Below are 27,905 nucleotides of genomic sequence, written 5' to 3'. Positions count from 1 at the left end.
ACGATGGAGACGAATGTCTCCGGTCGCAGCTCCGCGCCTGGGCGGATGGAATCCAAAGAAGTGCGCTCCTCCGCGTCTGCTGAAAAGGGGTTTTTACAGTGTTCCACGCAACGGGAAGGCAGGCGGCGGTCTCCGTCGCCCCTTGTTTTTCTGCGCGTTTCCCGTCGATATTTTCTGTTTGCCACTGTCTCCTGTCTCGTCTCGCTCGTCTACGCCGCGGGCACGGAATTTCCAGAAAACGCTTCGCGATTCCGTCTTCAGAACGTGTGCGAATTCAAGGGAATCGATCTGAGCAGCGGCCGAGTCAGCAACTTCACCGTAGATACACCGGACTACACCGTTCGATTCGCCACCAAGCAAGCTGAGCTGATCGTTCTCCCGCGATTTGAATGCCCGAGAAACATCTCTCCGCAGCTGCTCCCGAGTGTGTTTGTAAACGGGAATCCGGTCGATCCTCGGGGAGCTCTCGGGGTAGCGCTTCCCGTTCCACTTGCCAAAAGGTATAGAAATTTTCTTGAACACGTCAAGCGCCGCGACCGACACGCCAGCGCAAACGCGGCGCTAGCCCTTTTCACCCGGCGTCGAAATCGCACTGTCTTCCGGCATTCAATAGGGCTCCCTTTAACATCTGTGGCAAAGTTATCGAAAATGTGCAGCGCCTCAACTCGCTCGTCCCGTCACAATCGTCTGACGATCACAGAACGCCTGTCGATCCAACCCTCTCATACCGCTGGCATCGCTGACCACAAAGAAACAACACGCATTGTCCCTACATGCCTTTATGCACGTCGCAGAGGTCGGCTGCCTCTGCCCCTTCACTGGGACGGGTTTGCAGAGCACATACTTTTACACTTTGTCTTCTTCAGCTAGTCACTTTGGGCGATGTGCCAAGCTTGCCGCCCGTCCACTGCGCTGACTTGCACTGCACGTGATTTTATCTTTTCCGCTTTGTCGTATTTCCTGTCGCTTCAGATTTGACGTCAAGCTCGAGGTGCGGAATCCTAGCTCTGCACCGTCTCTGAAAGTGTACACGCTTCACGTGGATCAGAGAGAAGCGGTTTCGGAGCCGACACTTGAAGCCTTCTCCGTTCAAGACAGCAGAGGGAAGGACCTCTCGCTCATCCCCCTCTTCAGACACTCCAGCGACGCCTTTGTCCTCGCTTCGGGCGTCCGTGACCCGTACAGTAGGTCTTTTTTCTATGCGAATATATAGTGAAGTGTTCATGCTTCTTTGCTAGAACGAAGGGAACAGACTGTCGACTGTGGTGGACCTTTCACGCCTTCGTCTCACTCTTGGACCGAGTGTTTCTTGCAGTTGTTTTGTCGTCTCTCAACTCCTGAGAGATCGAATTGTTTTCATAGCAGCCTGCCTCTGGTTCTGTCTCGGCGCACTACGCCAGCACTTCCCATCTGCTAAGCTTGCGCTTGCTTTTCTCTTGTCTTGCCCATGCCCGCACGGCATTGCCTCGCGTCTTCATGCTTCGTCTCCCCCGTTCCCCACGCTGCTTCTTTCGTCGTTTGTGGTCTTCTGCAGTCGACAGTCCCATTCCTCCGTGTGCGGCTCTTTACAGTTTCGCTGCATGCTCAATGTGATCATGCGAGCGTCCTCTACATCGATGGGGCTCCCCATGTCCCCAGTTCCTCTGTCAAGATTCCTCGCGAGGAGCGGCAACCCAGTTCGCTCACGACGGTACGATCTCTTGTCTCTCAAGACACACAGACACCCACTCTGGTGAAAACACACACGAGAAACCAAGTCTGTCCGCACCTTTAGATCGCCTGAAACCTCAGATTTACCGGCCAGTCTGCAAATATACAAACACACATCCTCATCGTTTTGCATGTGCCTGTCGCTCTAGCTCGGCTGTGGCTCGTTCGCCTGTGCTCCTCGGTCCTGAAATCGCGTGCAAGACCCGACAACTGAGCACTCTTTTACCAGCCCTTGAGAGTCCCCTCGACTCCCTGCAAATATATCATAGGTCTTGTACATGTCTCTCCGTTCTCCTCTGTCTGGGCTGTCTCTTTGCCGCATTACACGTTAACTCCTTGTGTCGTCTGAATAAGGAAAACCTCTCTCTTCTACTCCCTCCTCATCCTTCACTGACTGCATGTGTTTGAATGAGGTCTCTTTTTCTCTCGCATCTGCAGATTCAGTGTCGCCGGACTGGAGAAGGGGAAGAATCTCAGCGCATGTATTTCCTCGAGACCCAGTGGACAAGCCCGATCGTCAGCCCACCGACCAAATTGCTTGTCTACAGCACCGGCCGCGCATGCAAGGTGCGAAGGCGAGGCTTCGCTGCTTCGAAAGAATGGACAAAACATTTCAGAGAGATGGAAGTAAACACTTGTTGCTTCTACGAGCTGAACGCGTGGTTGAGATCTTACAGATCTGTGTGTACGAGATCCAAGTCCTATCGTGTACTTCGTCATCACCATGTTAAGCAGAGAGTTGAGTGTGGTGCTATACAGTGTATGTTTGAAAGACAAGGGGGCAAACAGTCACGCTCTGATCCAAAAAGTCAGGGGGGTCAATTCGTCTTTTATCCCCATCCCGAAAAGCCTCACACGTGAATATACACAACCTGTAGCGATTGTTACTACCCGTTTCGGAGGAGTGATCATGCTGGGTTTTGACGGGATCTGCGCCTTCGTTTGTGAAAGAAACCGACTCACTGAAACGCCTGCTCTTCCATTATTTTCTGAGTCGTGCCTTGGTGCATGTGCGTATTACGTCTAACTGCATGTGGATGAAGGTGTGGTACCCTTCTGAAAGAGCAAAAGGGTACCCGGAGGGAGAGCGAGTGTGTGTCACCAAGACGAGTTATCAGGCAGAGTGTCCAGACACCCGAATCCAACACGACAGACTGAGCTCTCCATTTTTGTCGCTTCTCAGAACACAGGCACCCCGATGTCTCGTTCCACGGCCCGTTCCGGCATCGGTTCTTCTCCTTGTCCCATTTTTCGTGTCTTCGTTCCCTTTATTCTTTCTCGCTTCTTCTTTTCCTTTCTCTCGCCCTCACTCGCGTCTGCTGCCTTCTCGACTCGTCTTAGATGTCATTCTCAAACGTTTTCCCCCGCATTTCCAAACATTTCCCTCCGGCCGTCGTTTCCACCACGTGCGGCCTTCCGAGCTACAGCCTCAACTGGCGCCTGTTCGTTTGTTATTTCGCAGGTGCTTGCGGATGACGAGGATCGCGTTGTTTGCGAGAACTCTGGGAGACTCGCGTCGCTCTTTGCGCTTCACTCCCCGTCGACTTGGTACAAAGTTTCGAGCGCCGAGGATGCCTCCTTTGCTGTGCCTCTCGTGAATGGTGGCTGGACGCCTCGCTTTCCTCTGCGATCAGATCTGCAGATCGTCGCGCGAGCTGGGACTGAAGAAAAAATGTGGAGACTCGACTTCGCTCAAGTGCCTGGCTCCAGCAGCGACTCGAATTGGGTATGACCCGCGCGCGGTCGAATGCGGAGTGAACCAGACCGCACACCTCAAGTCAGAGAACCCGAGGGGTCTGCACCGGCATGGCATGCAGGGAGAGAGTTTCTAATACCAGCTTGCATCGCGTCTTCTTTCTTGCCCGCCTGTGTGTTTTCTGGTGCCCGCACAGCTGAGCAGCCTTCAGGCGTTGAGCGTTTTCTTCTTCTTGCCGGCGCTTCTCGGCATCTCTGCAGTTCTCTTTCTTGCGCTTTTGACGGGGCAAGGCGGCGCGCGCAACTTCTCCGAAGTGCCTGTAACGGCTCTCCTTTTTTTTCAAGCCTCGTTCCTCCTCTACCTCCTTCAGGTAACGCAAGGCCATCGCTTTCGCTCTGAAAGCCTTGCTAGAATTGCAAGCAAAAACGAAAACTGCCGGACGCACAGACGATGCGAGAGCGGCTGCTGTGGCTATTTCTCCTTTTCCATTCCTCCGTTCGGGGGATGCGCAGAGGTCGGTTAGTCTTCTCCGGCGAGTGACGAGTTAGTCTGCCGTGAGCGGTGTTTGCTGGCGACTTGTACATGCGCGTTTCGGAACTGTTTCATCTCTATTTCACATCCAAGGCTACGAGCCTTCGAACATTTCTGACAGCGTTTGAAATTCAGAAAGATAACAAACATGCGCGAAGACGCTCGCGAGTTCTCCCCGGCATCGCTGCGCTGTCAAACAGCCGCATTTGGTTTCTGACTCTCGGGAGGTTCACTCAGACTCATTAAGATAGAAAACAATGCCGCACAAGAACGCCCCACGGGGACCTGCGTGATGGGCATGTGCGTAAAATGATGGAAAGTTTAGGGAACCTTTTTCTGCATTTGTTATCTCCCAGAAGGTCCCCGATGCCCTGCAGACGAACGCCTCGATGCTTGGATGGACAGCTCTCTTTCTGCCTCTGCCCTCAACAGCAGAAACAAATGTCGAACTCGCAGCGGTACGCGTGATGCCTCGACGATTTCGCCTCCATCTCTTTCCTCTGATTCTCTCTTTGCTCAATCGAAACGATCGCCTTCTTTCACCTCTCGTTTCCGTTTGTTCGCCGCTCTCTCTAACGGCCTGTGCCCTTCTGCCTCTGTCTTCTCCTGTCTCTTTTGCGTTTCGTCTGTTTCGCGTCCTCCATCCTCGCCTTCTCTACGTTCGGCTGTCTCCGCCTTCGCATATTCTGTCCCTTTCGTTTCTTCTCGCCGCTTTCTGCGCTGCTCTCCACCTTCCCAGTTCCCGTTAGTTTCTTCGTTTGTTCCCTTTCCTCTGTTTTCCAGGGCTGCTTGACCGTCTCGGCGGTTCTCCTCGCCATGGTCTCTGGACTACAAGTGCTGTTCAGACTCGTTCTGTTTGACAGAAAGTCGCAGGAGGTCCTCCCCCACAACATGCAACTTGGAAATGCGGAGCTTCGGTTGCTCCACGCTCTCGGCTTGCCCCTAGCTGCTTCGGCAGCGATGCTGATAGCTGTACGCAGCTGTGTCATTTCCTCGAATGCCGCTTCCGTTCGAGTCGACCGCAGTCTCTCCGGGTCACCGCAAACGTCAACGGCCTCTGGAGTCGATCTCGTAGTTTTTTATCCCCCGCTTTTCTCGGTCGCTTTCAGTTGGTCGGCGGTAGTTCTTCGCAAACGTTGAGGAATGTTGACCTTTCTTCTTTTGTACCTCCGCGGTGTGCTCCCATAGACTGCTTGATCCGCACAAAGAAAAGGCGAAGACGCGTCGAGGCTTGCAGTTGTGGAGCAACAACGCATTGATGAGTATGCACATTTTGGATCCACCAATCACATGCATTTGCATCTGGCAATGTTTTCGAGTCTCCCGTGTTCCCTCGATGTCTGGCAAGCAGCGCCACCCGGCGGGATCGTTCATGCTCACACAGCGCTGCTTTTGTATCCGTCCAGTCCACTTCCAAAGCGGGTCTGCGTATACGTGAACAGCCTTAACTGTCTCGCGAATGTACTCGTATGCAGGGATGCTTGCAGTTGTGAAGTCGTCGTTTTCCAGAAAAGCAAAGGTTGAGTAGACGGGGCATCCGAGGCCGGACCCGGGACTGCGTTGCGCCGGAGCCAATAAACTTTGTCGCTGTGACAACACAGTCGAGAGACAACTCGTAGATGCCCGTTTCCATCGTGTTTCAGGACGCAGACACCTCGGGGCGTCTGCAGGCGGTGGGGGTTGCCGTCGTCGGCTTCTTCGTTCTTCTTCATCTCGGCCTTTTCCTGTTTGTTCGCCGGCTGGTCTCCGACGGTCGGGTCGCTTGGCTTTGGAACTTCCCCGCGAATGCGCCAGACGCCACTGGTGGGAGGTGGTGCGACACCACCGTCGACCAGCTCATGTCAGAGCCGGTGCCGTGGTGAGCTAGAGACAAGAGAAGCACAGGAAGAAGAATCGAAGAGGGAACGGGAGAGGAAAAGAGAAACAAGGAGAGAAGCAGGGGGCAGACAACGAAGCAGAGAAGCAGAGCAGAAGAAGGCGACAGCGAGGGAGGCGACAAGGAGGAGAATTGCAGAGATGCAGGGGGAAAGGGGCAAGACGGAAGGAAGAGACTCAACAGGAAGGCCAGGAAGTTGAGGAGAAAATGGCGAAGACGCAACTGGGAAGTCTAAGCAGAAACCTATGGGGGAGAGACGAGGTAGACAGAGAAGACGATTGGAAAGGGAGAAAGTAGCAAACCCAGACACGGAGACACCAGACGGTGACGGCGGGACAGACAGCCACATGACGAGAGAGCAGAAGAACGAAAGGGGGCAAACGAGAGGACCGAAATCAAGGCAGAGGAAATTCTTTTGGCAAACACAAAGGTATCACGGATCATGCGCGAAGCGAAAATGCTGATGGCGAATCTCAGCAACGTCCAGCTGGCCAACCATGCGCATTTGAAATAAATCTCGTTCCACGGACTGTGTATCCTGTTCCCCTAACCCACAAATGAATAAGCACTTTTATGTATGCATATATATATATATATATATATGCGTCAGTGTATCCATATGCGTTTACATATTCAGTAACGTTCTATTCTACCTATCTATATATGGACATACATAAGCACGACTCTCTATATCTAGGTCTCTCTGGCTCTCGATTTGTACACTCATATGTGCTTGTCCACAGACCCCTGTGCATGAATGTATGTGTCTCCCGCTCTCTATGCATATACATCTACACATATATACATATATATACATATGTACAATGTGCTACTCGCCATATATCTTATATTTTCGTCACTTCAGCTGATTTCGAGACGATGGATTTGTTTTTTCTTCTCTTGCTGGAACCAGGGGCTTGTGTGGTTGAACAACCTCTGAATTCTGTTTTCTAGGACAACTTGGCTTGGGGCGCCTACGGCGCTCTGGGTGTCTCCTGCAGCGCAGATTTCACCCCTCACCCTCGGCGACCCTGCGTCGCTACCTGGTTCCCGAGGCGGCAGTGAGAAGGCAACACGAGGCCCGCTGGGCGTGCCAGTCCACAAAGGATTATGGTGTCACCTTGGGGTCCCGCGTTTATGTGTCGCCGTTAGCGCCCACCAGCTTTAACCACGTATTTGCGTCGATATCCACCTCGATATCTATGGCTGCTCACATTTATCGATCGTTATACATGCATCTGCTGCCTTCACCCTCTGACTTCCTCGAGCTCTAGATCTGTCGTTTTCTCTCTACGTACTTCTCTGTATATCCCCATCTGTCTCTATAGCTCTCTCCTTATCGTTATCGACTTTTAGCCGTTCATCTAGCTATATCGGTATCTACTTGCGTCTACCTCTCGGTCTCTCTCCCTCTGTTGTCTCCGTATGCTTTATGTGCCCCTCTTGATCTCGGGGGTTCTCTATCGACCTCAGTCTGCGTCTACTGATCGCTGTCTACCTCCATCTATCTCTGCTTGTATCTACATCTCTCGCGCTCCCGTTCCACGTTATATTTCCTTATTGTCTGGTTCCCGGGACCCCTGTTGCCGTCTTTTCCCTGCTTGTTCGTTCATGTTCCTTTTCTTTCTCTCCTCCTTGTCTCTTCGTTTTCTCACCCGCCTCGTCCCTGCTGGCAGAAGAAGCGCTTGTCGGCTCCTCAGCGGTAGCCGTGACCCCGCGGCTTCCTAAGCAGGGCCTCACGCTGCTTCCTTGTCTCCGCGACTTGCCCGTCGGCATTCTTCGCTCGCGGTGGCTTGATGTGTTTTTCTCTCTGGACGCTCTCACGAAAATGCTCCAGAGACAGAAGGAAAAGACTTCCTCGACTGCCGACCTCTCAGACCCCGCCTTCTTCCCCCTCACGGTCCAGCGACACCAACTCACAGTGCGTTCGCGCGACTCTGGAAAACCTGCGTTTCTCTGTCGCCTGTCACGGCGAACGCTGATGGCTTGTGGAGGATCATCATTTGTTTGTGGACAGACGATGGTGCAACAAGTCGCAACGCTTCTCCTTTCCATTCCTGGTGGATACAAACACTCACACACCTATGGTTTGTCTTTATAGATGTATACATTCATATATGGAGATGAGCACAGATCAATATGAAGACTGTATCTTGAATTTGGCGTACGGAAACTGTTAGTCGTTAGCGATCTTGGGTTTCACCGTGCCTGCCTTCGAGGGCTGGGGTTCGCGTTTCGTCAGCAGAACTCTTTTTCGTCTACACAGGGAATCGTCTGGGGATGAAAAGGTTCCTTGCGTTCGTTTCCCAACCTCTCTCTGTCCCGGTTTTTTCCACGCTTTTTCATCGAGGCGTTCTCGCTTTTCCGCGTCGTCCATCTTGAAACGACGTTCTCACCCTTTTCTTTCCTCTCTCTCGCGTCTCACTCTATTTTCAGGGTCCCCTCACATCGGGGCGCCTAGCGCTCTTTTTTGAACTTCGAACGCCCTGTGCTCGCATCGGCGACAGCGCATTCCGGTCTCTCTTGGGTCTGCTTCTCGGCTTCTCTCTGTCCCTGCAAGGCTCGATTGTCGCCCCTATCTTGCTCCTCGTTGCCTCCATTCTCTGTTTCTCATGGATGGTCTATCTCCGCTGTAAGTGAAGATGTTTCTCGCTGCGTGCGTCTTCGTTTCTCTCTCCTTGGTTGCTGTCTCTCCTTCAAGCGTCTGCCGCTTTCTCGCGCTTTGCCTGCAGTTACTCGTTTCCTCATTCTGTGCTTCATCTCTCTCCTCTTTTCCATAACTCTCGATCCCGCGACCTGGCTTCGTAGCACAAAACAGTTGCGACATACTACGTACAGAACTCTCTCTTCTTTTTCCCTGCGCCGTCTTCTCCTGCTTCCCCTCCATTTCTCTCTTCGTCGCTGCGTGCCCTCTCCGTTTTGTCTCCACCTCGCCTTCGTTTTCCTCGCTTCTCGCTCGCTTCTCAGGGGACAAGCCCTTTCACCGCAGAGACGAAAATACAGTTTTTCCTGTCCCCTTCGGTCTCCTCGGACTCGCCGCCCTCACCTGCGCCGGCTCTGAAGCGCTGCGAGTCCCCGTGCTCTCCACTCTCATCGAGCGTACGAGAAACAAGCCGGCACTGTCCTATGCCAAGGCAGGGACGGACCGACGGGGTAGACTGGAAACGCAAAAGCAGCGAAGAGAGGAAAAACAAGGAAAAGATGCTTCTCGTCCAGATCCAAAGTGTCGGTGGCGTTTAACGTAGAACAGACTGAAGCAGAGGCCCAGCAGGGGGACGGAACGGAGGCGAGATCCGAGGCATGTCACGCACGAGGTGCATGTACACCTGGGAAGAAGATCTGAAGGGGGCAGTGCATGCAAACGAACCTGAAAAATGACAGCCATCCCCAACGCGTGGACGCCTTGAAGCTGGGGACGCAGTCCATACATGTGGGCTGGGGGGTTTATATTCAAATGCTACGGATACGAAGAAGACTGACAAAGTTCATAAATAAGGGACTTCTGCGTTCCGTACGTTTCTCTTGGCTTCTGCAGATCTCTCCGTCTACATGCTCCTCGCTCTGGCTCTGTACACCGCATTCACTGCCGTCTGTCTCGTCTTGGGCGCCGTCTGGCCTGCGATTCAGGAAATCAGGTGCGACTGTTCTCTGAGTTTTCTCCCAGATGTCGTTTCGCTCGTGTGCTGCTCTTCTCGATCGTGTACTTTGTGTGTGACTGCCAGTCTTTCTCTTCATGCGTCTTCGTTGTCTCTTGTCGCTCTCCTGCGACTGACAACAGCTCCTTTGTCTGTTTGCTCTCCCCTTGGCTTCGAATCGCCTCGCAGTCGGGCATCCACTCGGGCTCGCGTCGACCCCAGATGCGCCTTCTCTCCTGTAACTCCATTCAGATATCACTTTCTGTTTTTCGTTTTTTACTCTCTCACTACACCTCTCCGTCTTGCCGTCCTCCCCCCGCCTTTGCACTATCCTCGTCTTTTGCTTCTGTTTCTTCCGTTTCGTCTCCTTCGTCTGTTGTCCAGTTCCTTCTCTCATTTGTCTTCTGCTCGCCTTCGGTTTCTGCAACGCTCTAGCGGGCTGCCTCTACACTGGCGTTTGCTTCCAGGTTGCTGCCGCGTCAGTGCAATTGTGCTCTGTTTTTGACTGATCGCCGGCGCGATTTCTGCGTCGTCTGCCCGGCGTACACTCGCTTTCCTGTCCGACAAGTATCGGTAGGTGCCGTCCGCCTCGTGTCGTTGTTCTCCTAGTTGTGCGTCTTGTGCGTTTTTCCCCATTTTCTTTTTTCCTGATGCGAATCACTTGCTCCTTTCTTCCGCGCATCATCTCGCCTCTGCAGCTAAGCGTCGTTTTATCCGGTTCCGCTGAATGGACCGACGTTGCTACCTCACGTTTGTTTTGTGTACAATCTCTCTTCACTATGCGTGTTTCGTTCTCGTCATGTTTCCTTCCGCGTCTTCCATTAACCACTCTAGCTTCTATGGTGACATTCGAGCGCAACTCAGATGAAATGCAGTCAAGACGCGAGTACAGTCAAGGTGAGAACTAAGTTGAGATTATAGTAATCCAGCTAAGATCATAGACAACATAGTGTATTCGTGATAAGGCAGTTCAGACTTCATACAACGATGAGTATAGTTTCTGTAGAAACGGAAGCCTCTGACCAACATAGAAGCACCGTCGCCTTCCAGGCCTCTGTCGGTTTTCACCCTATGGTTGTGTCCTTGCTATTCTTCTCTCTGCGTTTAGCTGTGCCTCGGTTTTTCTCTCTCTCCATGTCCCTCTTTCTTCTCCTTCGTACCTCATCTCTTTCTTCCCTCTCTTCTCCTTCCGTCCTCTGTCTTTCCTGCTGTCCACCCCTGTCTTCTCTTGCTCTTTCACCCGCCCTGGATCCGGCGTTGTTCCGCAAGTTGGAGATTCACGGAAAATGAACTCTGTCTCCTTTCTGCAGTGCAGCCTTTGCTAGCTCCTCCTGATCCTGTTCGACAAAGTTGGCGGATGCCTTCTGAATAGTGAAACGAACGCGGGCAGAAGGCTTTTCTTGTAAACGCCACTGGCATTAATGAAGGTAAAGATCCAAGGGATGTCATTTGTCACATGTTTTCTCCAGCTCCACTGCTCGCCGGGACCTGGAGCCTTTCCCCAAGTGCGGCGGGTACCTGCGCATGCGGACGCTTACGCCCAACTTGAGTTTTCTGTCGACGATTTCCGCGCTCTCTGTGCCGGCAAAGACTTCGAAAAGCCAGGCGCATGCATATTCATAGACAGCGCCCAGTCGCCTCTCCGCTTCAGGTCTCTCACACTCTATGCAGGGTGAGGCTCCACCAGAAGACAAACGATTTCCCATGCAAAAAGCAAAACAGAAAACAGAAACCGAATTGGCAACAAACACCTGGTGTAATATATATATATATATATATATATGCATATGGACAGTCATGCATCTGTAAATGTACACTGTGCGCACGCATATCCATGCGCGTATATGTATGTATCTGTGGATATATACTTATAACTCTGTATATTTCCAGTCCTGTACAAAAGCGACGCAACTGTGGATGAGTTTCTGTTAGTGGGGACGCTGCATCCGTTGTCTTTCCTCGTGGTCCTGTCATGGCTTTTGCAGACGCCGTCAGTCTCGTGTTTTTCTGTGTTCACCTTATTGGCGTAACGCTTTGCGGATTGGGTTCTCCTTTTTCTCCGTACCTCTCGTCGTTGTCCCACCTTTCGGTCCCTGTCTACCGCGAATCACTTACTCAGTGATACACGTTCGTCCGTATGTCTCTCTTCATTTTCCTTTGCTCTCGTGCGTTGTCAGAGGCGACCTCCGTCAAGCTGTCGACAGCCTCCTTGAGGAGGAGCCCGCAGTTCGATCGGCCTTTCCCGATCTACGAAAGTAGGCCGCGTGTCCACTGCCCATGCGCTTCCTTTTCCACTTTTACCCGTTGCTTTTTCGTCTCAACGCGTTGTCTTTTAGTTGTCCGTTTTCCGTGGCTGTGCCTTCCAGCTCTTCCCTGATAGAAACATGTTGTTTCCCTGGGCCTGTCCTAGTGTCTTTCGCCTATCCCTTTCGGTTTCCTCACGCGTTTGTCGGTTAGCGTGTCTCCCGTCTTTGCCTTCTCGTGTTCCCTTTCGCCTTTCTTGCGCTCTCTATCGCCCTGTTTCTCCCCAGTTCTCCCTGCCTCTGTCGTTTTCCCTCCCGCCTTCGTTGTCTTTCTACCGCATCGTTGGCTTTCTACCGCATCGTTGGCTTTCTCTCTCGTTGCTCTGCGTGTCTCACTCTTCCTCCCGGCGTTATTTCTCTTGGCTTCCTCAGTTCTTTGCTGGACGAACTGGAGCGATCCCAGGCAGGCGGCAGTGTGCGGTCAATCGTCGTGCGCCTTCTGAGTCAGCCGGTGGGGCTTTTTTCAGCCATGCCGAGACACCTGAGAGCTCCAGAAGCGGCGGCGTTTGCAGAGCGCGAGGCGAGCATGGAGTTTTCACGTGACGTTTTTCCAGAAAAGACTTCCTCCGACTTCGGCACCGATCGCTCAGCGGTGGCTGAACTCAGTCCTTTGAGCAGTCGGTCTTGGCGGGACAAGTGCTAAGGGTCGAACGACTAAACACGCCGCTCGCTCCTGCCAGAGGAACCACGGCTCTCTGGAGGAATGGAGCCTCAGCGGCAACACCGGGAGGGGGAACGCGCGGGCGGTAACGGAGCGGTCAGTGGGGAGAGAAGTGGAACACACAACGTGAAAAAAACTAAATGGCGATCCAAAGTAAGAGGAACCAATTGTGAAATGACACGTGCATCAATATATATATATATATATATATATTCATATGTGTGTGTGTCTTTTGAGATGAGTATGTTGGAGATAGACAGGAGTGTTGGAGTGTGGGAATGCAAGCAGTTCGCAACACGAGGCAAAGCCTCGGTTTTGTGAGTTTTCTGAAGGTCAGAGGGTCCACAGATAGCTCATATGGATTCCTCGATTCGGAACACGTGCGACTGCAATAGGAGGTGTCTGTACACAGTCCGGGGAAAGGTCTGAACAGAGGGGAAAGAAGCGCGGCGTTCATATGTTTCATACTGCAGTGGAACGCCTCTAAGGACGATGTGAATGCGGGACGATAATACACGAGACTGGATAATACTTGTCTCACAACACAACGGCGACGCAAAGTGAGAAAGAGGCACAAGCGTTTTCGATGGGTCCCTCAGCTAGCTACAAAACTTTTTTATGGGTTGCCGTACGCAGTTAGGTGCATGCGAATATTTGACACGTTCGTCCGATGTCATTTGCTTTCAAGCGAGTGGTGTCGTCTCCCAGAAGACGCATCTGTGCGGGTGTCAAGGGATATACGTCGAGGGTTCTCCCTTATACAGTCTTATGTTCCAGAACGTATATCAATCTAGTTCGTGCGTACACACACGTAGATCGGATACGTGGGTGCTAACTACAGATATGCGTATTTTATCCGAATGTGTGTAACTGTCGCACAAGATGTGCGACAGTTTGGGGAAACGTGTCCAGATGCAACGAGTTCCGATCAAGTTCTTCGTTTTCTGCGACATGTAGCTCGTGCCTTGCGAGTAGAGCCTGTCGGATTATGTCTAGTACCCCTGAGGATCAGTTCCTTCTGACTCCGCTTCTGCGTGTCTTCTCTTCCGACAACTGTTGTCTTGTGTGCTTCATGATGCGCGTTGGCTGACGACATCACGGCGGGTGGATCACTTCAGGGATTCGTTTTTTGTGGCACTCTTTGGCTCTCGTGTGCGGGACGACTTCGGGCTGTTTCTTTTCCTTCGTTACGAGACAGGGCACTGTGTGACCTGCTCGCTGATTGTGTTCATGTCTGATGTTCGATGATTTGCTACAACTCTTATGGGCAGGCTATGCTGCCTCGGTACCCTGCACTGCCGGGTCCGTTTTTCATTAATGACCTCAAGAATGGAGATACGAAACTCGAGGTTTTGTGCAAAAGCGCACGTTGACAGCACGCGAAGAGGCTTCATGGCTTCGACGGACGAAAATGCTGTTTAGCGCTATGCGACGGATGCTGACTAAGAAAAAAAAGAACACTGACATGCGTTGCGGTGCAAAATATTCCTGGTGACCTGCAAACAGACGAGTGTAGACGGAGATGAGTATTGCGGCAGTTTCTTTGCTGATGACCTGTCCCAGTCCATATTTCTTTCCCTTGCACCGCTCTCACCGGGTCGGATGCGTAGTAGCTTGACTTGTGTGCACCATTTGCACCCCTTGATATCGGCAATTTTCAAAAATCTAAAGCGCCCTTATCGTCAACAGTACGTTGTAGTAGAGCAACGAATCTGTGGTACTGCGAGAGCTACTGAAAACGGTTTAATGAATCGAACTTTTGTGGGTTCGGGTTTCTGCGTGTACTGAAAGGTGCCACATCTGTGCAGACCCGTCTTCTGTACACAGATGCTGTCAGCACGGAGAAGCTTTAAGCTGTGGTAAGTGGCGCTTGCCTGGTGATGACTTTTCCACCGCCAAAAAAGTGCCAACGGACAATGATGCGGCGTACTGTCACCCTGAGCTGCGTCAGACAGTTTGAAGACACGAAATATCGAGTAGGGAAGGCAGGCGTCCGTGGGGGAACGCCTGTTTTTTTTGGAAGTGGAACTGGTATCAGCAGCAAATGAAAGAACGGTCTTCCTCCGTAAGGGTGCCTCTGCCCACGTTCTGTGTGACGGTCGCTATCCTGCTTCTGTGTTGTTTCAGTATTTCAGTAAGGCATGGTACCCGTTAAAAGACTCCGCTCTAAACCGGTGGAATTCAGCATCTCCCATGTTTGTGTGCTTCTAAGGGGCTCCGAATGCACCAGCTTCCGCATCCAAGAAGCTTCTGTATTTCTTTCGTGTGTACACAGACAAGTCTTCTGGGGTAGGAGCGCCGTGTGTGTTGAGTGACGTGACACAATGTCGTGACTATTTGAAGCTTTTCAAGAAAGGGTCTTTGACGCCCAGAGAGATCTAGAGAGACCGACTAGCGGGATCACGCCCAAACATACGCAGCCCTCCGGAATTCTTTTTGATAACTTCCGTTCTATAAGATCACCTTTTTGTGTAATGGCAGCTCCCTGCAGATCCCGAAAAGCAGTTTAACTATTGACCTTGTCCCCACCGTGTGCGAAGTTGGACCAGCGCAGCGAAGACTGTGACAAAAAACTCGACCGGTCTGTGGGCTCAACGATGCAAGTGTGCCATTGGGATCCGGAACCGCGTTTCTCAGCTGTTTGCGCTTGCCAACTTTGGACGCGTTTTCCAGTTCTTTTGCTTTCACCTGGAGATTCTACTGTCGCTAAAGAGCACCGTCCTCGTTCTCCCGTCTCTCTCCAAGGGAAGTGACGCTTGACGGAGACGAGGAACAGCGGCTGTCCGCGCCGCGGGTCAGAGAGGTCCTTTCTGCTAGACGGCCCACGGGTGCCACGCGCGCGAGCCAGCCGGTAACATTTCGGTCAATTCGAGGAGGTTCGCATTTTTCTGACGGCATACCCTTGTGACTTCCCCTCCTTCTCATCTAAAGTCAAACGATCTGTGCTTTTGCCTCTGTTTTCCTCGGTTTTTCTGCTGGGCAGTGCGCGTGTAGCCCTTCGAGGTGTGCATTTCGGCCGGAGAGCGTCCCTAGGTAACTGCAGCTTTTCGGAGCCGTTCGTGTGTGGAAGCCTCTGCTACTTACGTGATCTGCGTATTTATCGTTTCGCAGATGGTTTTATTTTCGTGTTTACAAAGTCGACTGGGAAAGCGCTAGAGAATCAGGGGTTTAGCTCACTCTCATCAAGTCGCTGTACTTCCTGACCCGCGCATCGTCTAGCGGTGGACCGAGACGGTTTCGTCTAGACCGTCGAGAGGGTGAAACTCGAGACTGCTTGGTTCACTCAAAATCCCTCCGTTCTTCAGAACACACTAACCGTTTGAAACAACATGGAAAATACAGAGAAAGAGGATGCTCCGCGGGAGGGAACGCCGGTAAGTCTTTGCCATTGTGGTCCGACGCAAAACTGCAATCCGAGCCAGATTCAATGGTGTGCCGGGTATGCGAGTTCAATGCACAGAACCGCGTTTCGTGGCAGTGCGTGTCACACCCCTCTTTCGTTATACCTTCGTACTTGTGCAGAAACAACAAACGGATAGGCGAATTTGTCGAGTTCCTTTTTTGAGGCAGGTAGTTTGATTCATCGAGGCGTTGTCCTGACTGGGACACGAGTCGCCACCTTGAGCCTTGAGAACTGGGCTGGCGAGGTATCTTGTTGCTGTAGCGGAAGCAGGTCTGTTTGCGGCGAATCAAGAAAAGGTTGCCTGTGGCCAGTTGTTTTCCTAACTTACTGACGCGGGGACACACCGCTCTACACGTTTCGTTTTGCCTCGAATTCCGCGGTCGTTCTCGTTTCAACCTGATTACGCAGACGCAACGGGGCGGTACACTATACTGGGAGGCCTCGCGTTACCCGTCGATTTTTTCTGCACGTCCCTCGTTTTCATTACATCTCGAGTCCATTTGACGAATTCGTTTCGGCTGCCCCTCCCTCGCGTTCCGTGACTCCCTGCCTGCGGCACTCTACGCGTGGGTCCCTCACGTCACACTCGGTGACGAGACATCCTTTTCGCTGTCCAGAGATCGTCCGTAGAAACTCACGGGGAACTCGTCGTTTGATAAGCGGAGAAACGCGAAATTCCTTTTACTATTCCTGTGTAGCGTTTCTTTCTCTTTACCGAGTGGTCATGCTGCAAGGCACCTGCAGTCGCTTTGATGTTGGTTTTTTCGACTGCGCCTAAGCTGGCGATTCGCTACGGCGAGTTTCGAATGCGTCTTCTGTCCGGTGGTCTGGCGGTATACAGCATCCGTAAAGAGCGTGCCTGTCTGTATCTCGGAAACTGAGTGGCGTTTAGTGTCCCAAGTTGGAGGACGCGTGTCTTTAATTGATTCGAGTTGTGCAATACTGGATCGCGGGCCATTTGTACAGAGACAGCATCTGCGTATAATATGGAAGCTGCAGTACAAGGTATAGCTACGATATCGATGTCCTCAATGCCTGCTTTGTCGGGAGGATCTCGTCGCATGGCCGGTGTAAAGAGCAACAAGGATCCTGCGATGATCGCTTCTCCTGGTCCCGGAATCGTTTTTGCATCGTTTTTCAGGCAACTCCTGCGGTCCCAGAGACAGCGCAGAATGCCATTGCAAGTGCATCTGCTACCGCCGGCGAGCCGTCAGCCCGAAGTGAATCGAAACCTCTGGTCCTCGAAGTTCGTGGCTTTCTCGAAGTTGTCGATGTCAAGGGCCCTCCAAACTTGAATATCCGGTCCGTTTCTGTAGCAGGTGAGCGGAGAAAGTTCCCATCCAATTCTCGTCGGGGTCTTCTGAATAATACTACTCTCTTGATCCGGGTCCGTTCTCACGTTTTTGTGTCGCACGACAGCAAAGTCGACCTTGGACGCGCGTAACGTGGATGCCTTCCTCTGACTGATGATCTGCAGGTAGTCAAGCCCCTTAGATAATCGATAGCAGTCAACACCCCACCGCACAGGGACGTACATGAGCGTTTGTAGACATGTCAGCTACGCGGGGAGGGGACATAGAGGGCAAGAAAAAACCGGGTACCCGGCAGCGAATTGCAGAATCTGTTCTCCGCATCACGTAATGTGTTTCTCTGCTGTGTAGCGTTGCCAGCTATGCCCGTACGCGTGCGTTCTTTGTGGCCTATCTGTTGTTGCGTCTTTGTGTTTTGGTTTACGAATTTCACAAATAGGAGTTCCCCGGAGACAGCTTTCAAATTCCGCGGCTCGCGAAGCCACAGCGGTCAAGTCTGCAACGCCTCAGCGCGTTGGGAGCAAGGCAGAAGTGAAGAAGGAGGACGGGAAGGAAACGCGACAGCTGATATCCAAAGCCAGACCTGCGCCGAAACAGATCGAGGCAGCCGCGCCAGATGCCCAGGCTTCAGCACCTGCGGCGAAGCCGAAGCTATTAGTGAAGAAGGCGGCGCCGACTCCCAAGGCTGCTGACGAGAAACAAGAGAAGAAACAGGATACGCAGATCGAAGAGAAGAAGGAAGGAGAGAAGGACGCGAAGAAGGTTGAAGCAGTGAGGAAGGTGCCTCTAGTCAACAAGGCCCCTGCGAAGGCGACGGCAGCGAAGCAGGAAGAAAAGAAGGCGGAAGAGGACGTGAAGGAAGCGGCGAAGCCTGACCCAGTGAAAAAGGTTCTCGTGGTGAAGAAGGCGCCTCCCAAGGCGATGGCAGCGAAGAAGGAAGAGAAGACGGAGGAAAAGGAAGCGAAGAAGGAAGAAGAGAAGAAGGAAGAAGAGAAGAAGGAAGAAGAGAAGAAGGAAGACGAGAAGAAGGACGAAGCGAAGAAGGGAGAAGTGAAACAGGAAGAAGCGAAGAAGGAAGAAGTGAAACAGGAAGAAGCGAAGAAGGAAGAAGCGAAGAAGGAAGAAGCGAAGAAGGAAGAAGAGAAGAAGGAAGAAGCGAAGAAGGAAGAAGTGAAACAGGGAGAAGAGAAAAAGGAAGAAGAGAAGAAGAAAGACGACAAGGAGTTGAAGAAGGCTGAATCACTGAAGAAGGTGGTTCTAGTCAAGAAAGCTGCTCCCAAGGTGATGGTAGCGAAGAAGGAAGAGAAGACGGAGGAAAAGGAAGAGAAGAAGGAAGAGACGAAAAAAGAGACGAAAGAAGAGAAGAAACCCCAGGTGAAGATGATTGCGAAGAAGGCAGTCGTTCCCAAGGTGAGGGAAGAAGCGAAGGTCGAAGAGGCGAAGGTGAATGCAGCAAAGGCAGTGCCTCAGGCGAAAGACAAGCCAGGAAAGAAAGACGACGTGACGGTGGAGAAGACAGAGGAAGCGGTGAAGGCTGCGACAGGCCTGGAGGCAGCAGTTGCGGCAGGGACGAGCAAGGAGGGCGAGGTCGTTACCTCTCCCTCCGACGAGGCTACGAAGCCCGTCGAGCAACAAACGAAGGAGGCAAAAACTCAGGAAAAAGACGCCAAAAAGGCTGCGTCTCTGATGAAGATCGTCGCGAAGAAACCGGCAGGCAAACCTGCTCCGAAGCTGCCGGCTGATGCGGTGCCGGCGAGCAAGAAAGAGGCTCAGAAGGACAGCGCCAAGGCCGACCGCGAAGAAGTGAAGGCCGCAGAGACAAAGAAGGTGGTGAAGAAGGTCGCTGCGAAACCGTCTGGCAAGACAGCCGAGAAGCCTGAGGAACCGAAGGCCGACGGAAAGGCAGAGAAGGAACCCGCTAAGAAGGCGCTAGTCAAGGCGGTGAACGCTGCTGCCGGGAAGAAAAAAGATGGCGAGGAGGCGGAGAAGAAGCCGGCGGCTGCCGCTGAGAAGGAGGGCCATGCCTCTTCGTCGGCAGACGAAGGCTCTCAGAGCAGTTTGAAGAAGGTCGCGAAGAAGGCAGCCAAACGGAAGCCGTCTGCGAGTAGAGAAAAGAAGGTTGCAAGTGTCGCGAAACGCGCCGCGAAAGACGAGAAATCGAAGGGCACTGTTGCCAAGGTGAGCAACCAGAGATCCCTTCAATTAAAGACGATACGGATTCGCATTTCCAGATATCTGTATATAATGATCAAGCTTACTCGTCGTCTGGAACGTTCAGTTGGTCATTTTCAGTTTTCATGAGGGGTGCTTCTACACGTAGAACTCGGCCGCAGTGTGGTGCCCAGCTGAGGCGCTTTCTTGAAAGAGAGAAGGTTTTTTTGCTGTGGAGAGACAGTGTTGCTCTTCTGTAGAAAGGCTCCAGGAGAGTTGCTTGGAAAAGCAGTAGGTGGATACACGATAAAGCTGGCCATGGCTGCGTACTGGGACTTGTGTAAATACGCGGAGAGTGGCATTTGAAAGGTGGAAGCTTCCTCGAGGCTGGCAGAGGCCCATCGAGTGTTTGTTGCTTTGTGGAGTTTTTAGTGAAGAGCGATACGCCTTGTTGCGTGGTGGTGACCGGGGCTGTGGAAGAAGTTTGTGTAGAGTGTTTCGTTTATCTCCACCCAGTCTTTTAAGTGCGAATGTTTTTTCAGTATAAACGAAAGTCGCGCATGTCTTTCCCTTCCGGCGTTGTCGCCGTTTGTCCGTCAGGCCGAGACTGACGAAACGAAAACTGCGAAAAAGGAAAGCACCGAGTCAGCCGCCAAGACGCACAAGGTAGCAAAGAAGACAGAGGCGACAACGAAGAAGGAGGTGGCTAAGAAGACCGAAGCTGCGAAGAAGAAAGGAGATACAAAAAAGGCAGACGCACCGAAGACGACGGAGGAGGCGAAGAAGACAGCGGATGCGAATAAGACAGACGGGGCAAAGAAGGACGAGGACATGAAAAAGATGGAGGAGGTGAAGAAGGTCGAAGAGGCAAAACAGAAGAAGGAAGCAAACAAGATGGAGGAGGTAAAGAAGATGGAGGAGCTGAGAAAGGTGGAGGAGATGAAGAAGGCGTCTACAGATGAAGAGACGAAAACGAAAGAGAAAGCAGGAGAACTCGTCAGCGCGGCTGCTTCTGCTACATTTGAGGCTTTGCAGCCCAGCCAGAAGGCAACAATGTCCAAGAAGGAAGCTCCCATGGCGTCAGAGAAGACTCAACCTTCGTCTGGAATACCGACCACGGTACGCCCACGCCAATTATAAAAATCAAGACTCGCCTGTCCTATCGTACTTTGTCCGTTTAATTCATGTCGAGTGACCTACCTCGAACTCTTCTCTTACTCTTCTCTTTGTGCACTCTCTCCCTGGGGAGGACGAACTGTTACCCTACGACAGGTCGAACTGTCGTTCGCGATGCCGCCGAAAAGCGATGTTCGGGCCGAGGTCGAATCGACGCACACTCTTTCTCAACTTTGACCAGTTGTGTCGCTTCAGCTGGATTTCACACAGTATGTGTCTTCAGTTAAATTCCCCATGCCATGGCTCCTACGTGTGCCTCCACAGCGTCTGTTTCGCATGTTTGCATTCGCGCACTGTCTGACGTTTTACCCTGCAGATGATGTCCATCCACTTTTATCTCACAAACTCTGTGTCTTTAATGGGGTTTTTGCCGCACAGATTCTGTGTCGTATCTGACACCCCATATGCTGTTTCCTAGGTTTGCGTCCGCAGGTTCCCTCTTGCGTTTGTCTGTGGTATGTGTAGGCTTCTGGCGGCGGGCCTGCTAAACAGGCGAATAAGACCGAGGATGCGCAGACCGACGTTAGCGAGGAGGTGTGTGGTGTGGAGGAAATGCCTCCTCGACACGAGCTGTCCGACGAGGAATTCGTGCGGAGCATCGAGGCGACGGCTAAACCGGCATTGTCGTCCAGTTGCGTAAAAGGGGAGCTCGCAACCGGCGACCAGCTGAACATCACCAGAGGCGAGCCTATCACAATCATGCACGATTTCACGAGCGGATCAGCTCCAGAGTTCATGGTGTTGCCGGAGCAAATCGACTCGAAAGTCCCGCTGATGGACCCAGCCATCGAGCACACGATCAGCGACGGTAAGAGAAAATGAGGTTTCCAGGTGTGGTGTTCTGGGCAGGTGGTTGTAGAAGGCAAGAGGGTTTAGTGGCGGGGACATGCGTTTCTTTCAAGTTTCAAAGCCGTGAATAGAACGGCAATAATTCGCTGCTGTGATGCGAGCTGCATGCGAATCGGGTTTGCTTCTCATAAAGAACTATCAAACATCCTACACACTTTCGACAACGTGGGTTACTCGATTCGTTCGTGTGGTCCCGACCTATGTTGCTGGTCCCCCGTTAGAGGGGGTTCAACTTCTTTTGCGGTCCCCCTTAGAGCATGTGGTTTGTCTGATATGTAAAGTGCGTTTTTTCTGTTTGTTCTTCGTAGAAATCGTAAAAAAGAATGGTCGTAGCTTGAATTGGTGCCAGTGCTGCGTCTTCGAGCGACCATCGGACTACACGTACCGGACGAAGCCTCTTCCCTCGAGCAAAATTCTCGCCCAGCGGCTAGCGACGCCGGAAATCCAGAAGCGCTTGGAACAACACTCTGCTATTCTGCATCACCCGGGGAGCGTGTGGATTCCGTCGGTTCCGAAAAGCCACAAATCGTCTCACGCGCGCCCTCGAGAGAGCTCGAAGGCGGCTACGTTTTTGCGTGGGCTCGGTGTTTGTAGCTGTTTCTCGTGTGAACCTGCCCGGTCTAGCGTCGAGACAGAGGCCATCATCAGAACGGAATGGTGAGGACCAGAAGGCGATGAATTCGACAGGAAAGCACAACACCCTTTCGATGCTTCGAACATAGCAGCAGTAAAACTGTGAACGCGAGTAGTTTTGAATTAGAAGAACAGCTGTTTTTCTGTTCGTTGTGGTATGGACCGATCGACTGATAAAGACGTACCAGGTGTATGCAACACTGGAGTGAAACGGAAGGAGCCGGGGACTGTGTGTTCAAGCTTGCTTGCTGAGAGAGATGCCGCAGCCGCAGCTTGATGCTTTTAATTACGAAATACCTTTTATCAAGGCGTTTTCCTGTCTACACAGGGGAGTCGCGTGTGCCGTTTTCATTCAAGTTAGATTTCGTTTGCGTGATGTCACGAACGTTCAGTGTATCTATGGGTATATGCCAGGCAGTCTTTATATTTTATCGGTGTGTGGCCAATGTCTGTCGCGTAATCGAGGGATCCGACCCCATGACCTTTGCGGGCTTTCGTGGTGCTTTCTTCTGGTGTCGCTACCTCAGGGCAGCGAAGCAGCTGTCGGAAAAGTCTCCCGCAGAAACGGAGAAGAAATCCGGGGCTGCTGAAGCAGACGCTGGTCAGACGCAAGCCGGCGACTCTTCAGCTGAGCAACAATGGCAAGGCTACTACGATGAAAATGGACAGTGGGTTTCCTACAACCAGGCCGGCTACTACGATGAGAACGGACAGTGGGTTGCCTACACCCAAGGCGGGTACTACGACGAAAACGGAAACTGGGTAGAAGCTCAGAATCCCGGCGGCTACTACGACGAAAACGGAAACTGGGTACAATATCAGAATGCTGGCGGTTACTACGATGAAAATGGAAATTGGATAGAATCGCAGAAAGTTGGAGGTTATTACGACGAAGCTGGAAACGGAGTAGACTCTCAGAATGCTGGCGGTTACTATGATGAAAATGGAAACTGGGTATACTATCATAATGCTGGCGGTTACTATGATGAAAATGGAAATTGGGTGTGGGCAAATGCCACGGAAGCGGGTGCGGACCTGAGTGTCCAGAATACGGCGGTCAAAGCAAACGAAGGCGCATAGTAGCAAACGAAGGCGGATGGTAGCAAACGGGAGTATACCGAGCAAGGGTGGAACGGTTCGGGATCCGCGGGTGCCGCCGGAACACACCAGGATGCCCACACAACTGCCCTGAGCAGAGAGGGAGACAGAACCAGAAACGTTTGCTGGGAACAGAGGAAAACTGTTTCTGTGTATGCCGGATGAAGCGGCGGAGTGCATACTGTCGAGTAGCAGTTAGTCTCAGGGTACGCTAATGGCCTTCAGTCGTCTGCAGTTTTTTGTAGATGCCGCTTGAGCTTGGAATCGAACATCTCTTGCTGCTGTCTACTTTATGTTAGTCGCCGTGGTTTTTAGAGGGTCCGAAACGCATCTCAATGCGGTTGATGTCTTTCCTTTAGCCGGGGGGATAAGTACAGCGTACAGTGGGGAGGGACGTTATGCAGCGTTGAGATGAGTAGGCAACGGTCTGAGTGGAACTATATGACAAACCGTGTCTTACCACCCGATGTCCAGTGTCATGCAACGTCACCTGTATATATCAGTGCTGTGGTATTTTCCGACGCACGACATCAGTTGTTCATTTGCCGTCGGTGGGTTGTGGAAACGTTTTCATTTTATAAAGCATAAAGTGGCTAGTTTTGTGCGCACGGGCATTTTGCATGATGATTTATTGCAGCAGCCCGTTGTCCGTTTCCAAAAATTATTTCGAATTAATGCTCAGTGCGTCAACGTCCTGAAACGCACCAGAGAGATGTTGAGTAAAACTTTAGAAAAGACGAGGGTGATCTTCGTCCGTGGCACAATAGTAGGAAAAAGCACCGCTACAGTTGTACACAACACCAGACGGTTCTACAGGGCATCAAATAATCGATATAGCAGGCCTCGCCGCATACGATGAGACTGGTAAACGTTTCCAGCAGAAGTGAGATGTACCGCGGTGTTGAAGTGAGCAACCGTGGGGTGAGCGAGTGATCAATTGGAGCAAGAACAACGCATGGTATATTTAGCAGTGTGATCAATTCCGTGACACACGAGCTTTCTGGGAAACATGCGACGCCGATAGTGATACCTTCAGTATTTAACATCTGTACATTCCAGTAACAGGTGACTGCATGTATCCATGCATTGCTTGTGAATGCACATGTGTAGGTCAGTGTAGGCGCGTGGCAACTCAGCGGAAAAATACCCCTATAGGCAAGAAGGGCAGCGCACGTTGCACGGGAAAGGATGGCTGCATCCGGGGCTCTATCTAGCACTGATCCTGTTTTCACTTGAACGTCCTCTTTCACGTCACAGGCCGATGTGAAGCGGGTGAGGTGAAGCAACATTTCTTGTCCAGTCATGCTGAGGGAGTACCGGAAAACAACCGTCGCGAGGTGTTATATGAACCCGAAGCGGGGATTTTCAGAAGCTTGAACGCAAACGCCACTGCTTCGAGGCATCATATTTGGTAGCCTGCTCTCTGGTGGATCCCATCACGGCGTAAAAGCCTGCTTCCCGTAGTCACCGCGAATGGTACGGGTAATCCGCAGATGAAGAACTACATGGGAAACTTAGTGACCTGAGGCAGAATGAAGCGAACAAAAGTATCGTGCAAAGGGGAGTGATGTGGTATTGAACATAGAACCAATCACGAAACACAAACCCCTTTGGGTGCCTCATTCGTTCCATATCCTAAAGCATTTCGTGTGTACAAGCGGAATGTCTACCGTGAACAACACGGCCACGGCTCAGAATCTGGCAAAACTAAAAAACTGTGATTTTCGGGAATAGGGGAACCCAGCACCGACCTACGACAGGGTCCCTTTGCTGACATTGTTCTACAGAAGGAAACCATACATGCAGAAGAACGCAAAAGTAGAGAGGTTGGTAAAACAGTTTTGCCGAAGAAGTTGGCGACGGAGCTCGTGAGGCGGCACAGGCAGACGAGCATTGATACCCATAGGCATTAACCGATCCCAGCGGAGGTCAGAACGTCCGCAGCTCATTATATTTTTTTCCATTCTACCTAAATTTTCTTCGAAACGATTGGCATCATTATCTCTATCAATAGATCGTGACGTATTAATCACTTTTCATTTGTGGACGTTCTGTACCGGTGGAATTCGTTCTTTATTTCACACAATGGCCTCGTCCAATCGCGCTTTTCTTTTCGGTGTTCTTGCTCTGGCGTCAGCCCACAGAGCGAGTGGCCAAATCTCCTTTCACCAGCTTTATAAGCAAGGTGCTTTCGGCATTCCAGACCAGCCAGTCGCAGCTCCACTGCAGGTTGCCAAAGCACCCGCTAAGGGAGTAGCAGAAGGTAGGCACCCCAGATGGTTTCAATGGTGAGACAAGAACCTCATTACTATTCAACTCTTGTGCACGGTTGTTTGCTCTTCGCAGTTCCAAATCCCATACTTACTTGTTCTCCGGGATTCGTTCTGAACGGTGACATGTGTCAAGGCCCCGAATATGCCGAAGCAATGTCTTCATGTCGACGAGTAAGTCGGTATTTCTGAATTTCAATGAAGATGTCGTTCAGCATTAACGCCTAGCGACCTCTGCCTCGACGCGACGAAATCGTAACGTGCTATTCATACTCAATTTGGCCAGTTGAATTCGCCTTTAGGACGATCGACTGGTTTCCTCACGTCTGGCTCGCGAGACCTGCCTGACACACCTCCCCTTGAGTAAAGAACAATTAACTGCAGACACATCGTAGAAACTCCTATCCAGTAGTGTGTGGAATAAAAATAAATTTTTCTAGCACGAACTACGTATCCTTCAAATGACTTTCAGAGTTCACGGATTTTGCGTTTGGCGTGTCGTTCCAGAAAGGCGAGGTATTCCAGGACGGAGCATGCATATTTCTGGAAGAGTTGAAGCCCTTCGCGAGATGCCCCGAAGGATCTCAAGGCGACGGGAAAAGGTGCTACGTTCCGAGAATCGGACCGCCCGAGCCGTTCTGCCCAGACAACTTTATCATCTCACCGGACGGGAAGGCCTGCATCAAGGACAATGTGACCAAGCCTCAGCAGGTTTGCCCCGACGGGTTCATGCTAAAGAAGGGCGCCTGCTTCAAAGAAACGCGCTACCCTGCTGTTCCAAGTGCGTGCCGTTGATCGGCTTCAGAACACGAGAGTGGTGCTGTGTGCTGTTGGCAACTGAGAACCGCTGTACAGACGTGGGCACGCAGAAAAATAAGCAGGAAACAGCCATGACCAAAATCGCATATCGATCGCGATACCAAGACGCTTCGGCCGCGAGGCAAAATGGACCGGGTGGGCAAGCGCTTTTTTTTCGGTCTTTGTCAATTGTTTTTCAGGCTGCCCAGCCGGCTACCAGCTCGTGACGGAAGGGAAACAATCGTGTGTAGCACTTGACCACGTCCCCTTCGAAGCGCAGTGCAAGGACAGAGGGTTTGTCTTGCAGGGCGGCAACTGCGTGAGAGAGACCACGCGACCTCCTATTGTTTCGTGCCCTTCGAAAGAATACAAAGAGGAAAATGGCATGTGTATCCGTCGGGAAATGATGCCCGCGATAATGGACTGCCAGCAGGGTGTGCCGGGCAAGAAGGGTTGCGTTATTGTTACTGAGGCGCCAGCCGTTCCGACATGCAAAAAAGACTTTGTTCTAGAGAACAGCATCTGCAAGCGAATTGAAAGCAGGCCAGCTGTTATGAACTGCCCAGTAGGGCACAAAATGAAAGACGGCATGTGTGCGCTTGCAGAGCTCCTGGAGCCTCAGTTCAAATGCCCCGAAGGGACAGTGATGAAAGATAAGCATTGCATCCAAGCAGTCTTTGCTCCAGCAGAAGCCTCGTGCGAGAAGGGAGCGGATCTCATTAATGGACAATGTGTTCTCACTGAAACCCGCCCTCCTCGAATGGATTGCCCCAAGGGACAATGTACAAATGTAAGCGCGCAAAATCGTTTTCCACGACGTCTGCTGTGAGTCATCTTAGTCGTTCACAGATGGCACAGATTCTTGCGCCGAATCAAAACACTTACGCTGTACCGGTAGACAGCAGGAGTGCTGTGACTGTTGAAATCGATGACAAACACACTGGCATGTCCCGTGACAATCATCCTCGGCCAACAGCAAAGTGCCAAAGCATTTCGGAACCCGCACGTTTATTAGGGCGCCTGCCTCGTGTAAATCGTCGAAAGATACTCTTTTCTGTTGTGTTTTGATTAAACGTTTCTCTGACTGAGTTTTGGTCCTCTCTTTTCTCATCAGGAGCTGCGGGAGGTCCCGGATATGGTGTGTCCGCCGGGAGCTCAGTTGGAGGGGAGACACTGTTTAGTGTTCCACACTCAACCAGCTGAGACAATTTGCAGAAGGGGAGGCGGTCCGCCTGGACCCGACGGCTGCAGACGCGTCGATACTTCCGAGCCAGTTCTTGTCTGCCCTCAAGGATGGAGGCTGTTTAGCGGCTCCTGTGTGAAGGAAGAAGACGGAGAGTATCAAACGATTTGCCCTCCTGGAATGGTCCTCTCAGGAAAGGCGCAGAGTCAACAACAGTGTGAGGGTGAAAGGCGTTTTAAGCCAGAGCTTTTGTGCCCGAAAAGTTTCACCGTTGCCGGAGATGGTTCGTGTGTTCAGGTGGAAATCCAAGAGCCCGTCCCCACCTGCCCGCCTGGTCATTTCATTTCTAACGGCTTCTGCTTGCCCGCGCCTGCTCAGAAGCAGCATTTTGCATAAGCACGTGTGTGAGACAGACATACACTCAGGAATGAATTTCAATCCATGTGCGTGCGTCATGTTACACGATTACCATTAATAGTTGAATAGTCTGTTGCCATCGCAGATATGTGAAATTGAGCAATCTTTGTGGTCTCTCGAGAGTGACGATGACTACATTCCAACTTCCTTTATCCTAAAACATTGTTAGAGCTCTTGAGGCGCGTCCCACACGGAGCCTCGGATT

General features: G+C 51.8%; 3 protein-coding genes across 3 annotated transcripts; all 3 read left to right on the top strand.

Annotated features, from left to right (window-relative positions):
- Nucleotides 1–3: 3 nt before the first annotated feature.
- TGME49_248750 (hypothetical protein) lies at nt 4–13,097 on the top strand (the record flags this gene model as incomplete). Its single annotated transcript, XM_018780877.1, has 19 exons — nt 4–60; nt 262–500; nt 973–1,184; nt 1,572–1,690; nt 2,149–2,277; nt 3,173–3,436; nt 3,603–3,776; nt 4,294–4,395; nt 4,721–4,909; nt 5,581–5,795; nt 6,768–6,874; nt 7,490–7,734; nt 8,250–8,445; nt 8,781–8,912; nt 9,349–9,448; nt 9,916–10,021; nt 10,918–11,120; nt 11,626–11,703; nt 12,124–13,097. 19 exons carry the CDS (start codon nt 4–6, stop codon nt 12,392–12,394), a joined length of 3,138 nt encoding a protein of 1,045 aa, XP_018635015.1. The 3' UTR covers nt 12,395–13,097.
- Nucleotides 13,098–15,099: 2,002 nt separating this feature from the next.
- On the top strand, nt 15,100–23,771 carry TGME49_248740 (hypothetical protein). The gene is made up of 7 exons (XM_002367179.2): nt 15,100–15,786; nt 16,957–17,134; nt 17,565–19,303; nt 19,877–20,395; nt 20,918–21,260; nt 21,610–21,958; nt 22,462–23,771. Exons 1-7 carry the CDS (start codon nt 15,742–15,744, stop codon nt 23,012–23,014), a joined length of 3,726 nt encoding a protein of 1,241 aa, XP_002367220.1. The 5' UTR covers nt 15,100–15,741; the 3' UTR covers nt 23,015–23,771.
- Nucleotides 23,772–24,979: 1,208 nt separating this feature from the next.
- On the top strand, nt 24,980–27,872 carry TGME49_248730 (hypothetical protein). The gene is made up of 5 exons (XM_002367178.2): nt 24,980–25,295; nt 25,379–25,476; nt 25,810–26,083; nt 26,301–26,890; nt 27,215–27,872. Exons 1-5 carry the CDS (start codon nt 25,118–25,120, stop codon nt 27,677–27,679), a joined length of 1,605 nt encoding a protein of 534 aa, XP_002367219.1. The 5' UTR covers nt 24,980–25,117; the 3' UTR covers nt 27,680–27,872.
- The last annotated feature ends 33 nt before the right edge of the window (nt 27,873–27,905 follow it).

The sequence above is a fragment of the Toxoplasma gondii genome, chromosome XII (assembly GCF_000006565.2).
Source record: "Toxoplasma gondii ME49 chromosome XII, whole genome shotgun sequence".
Lineage (NCBI taxonomy): Eukaryota > Apicomplexa > Conoidasida > Eucoccidiorida > Sarcocystidae > Toxoplasma > Toxoplasma gondii.
This window is presented reverse-complemented; position numbering and strand designations above follow the sequence as displayed.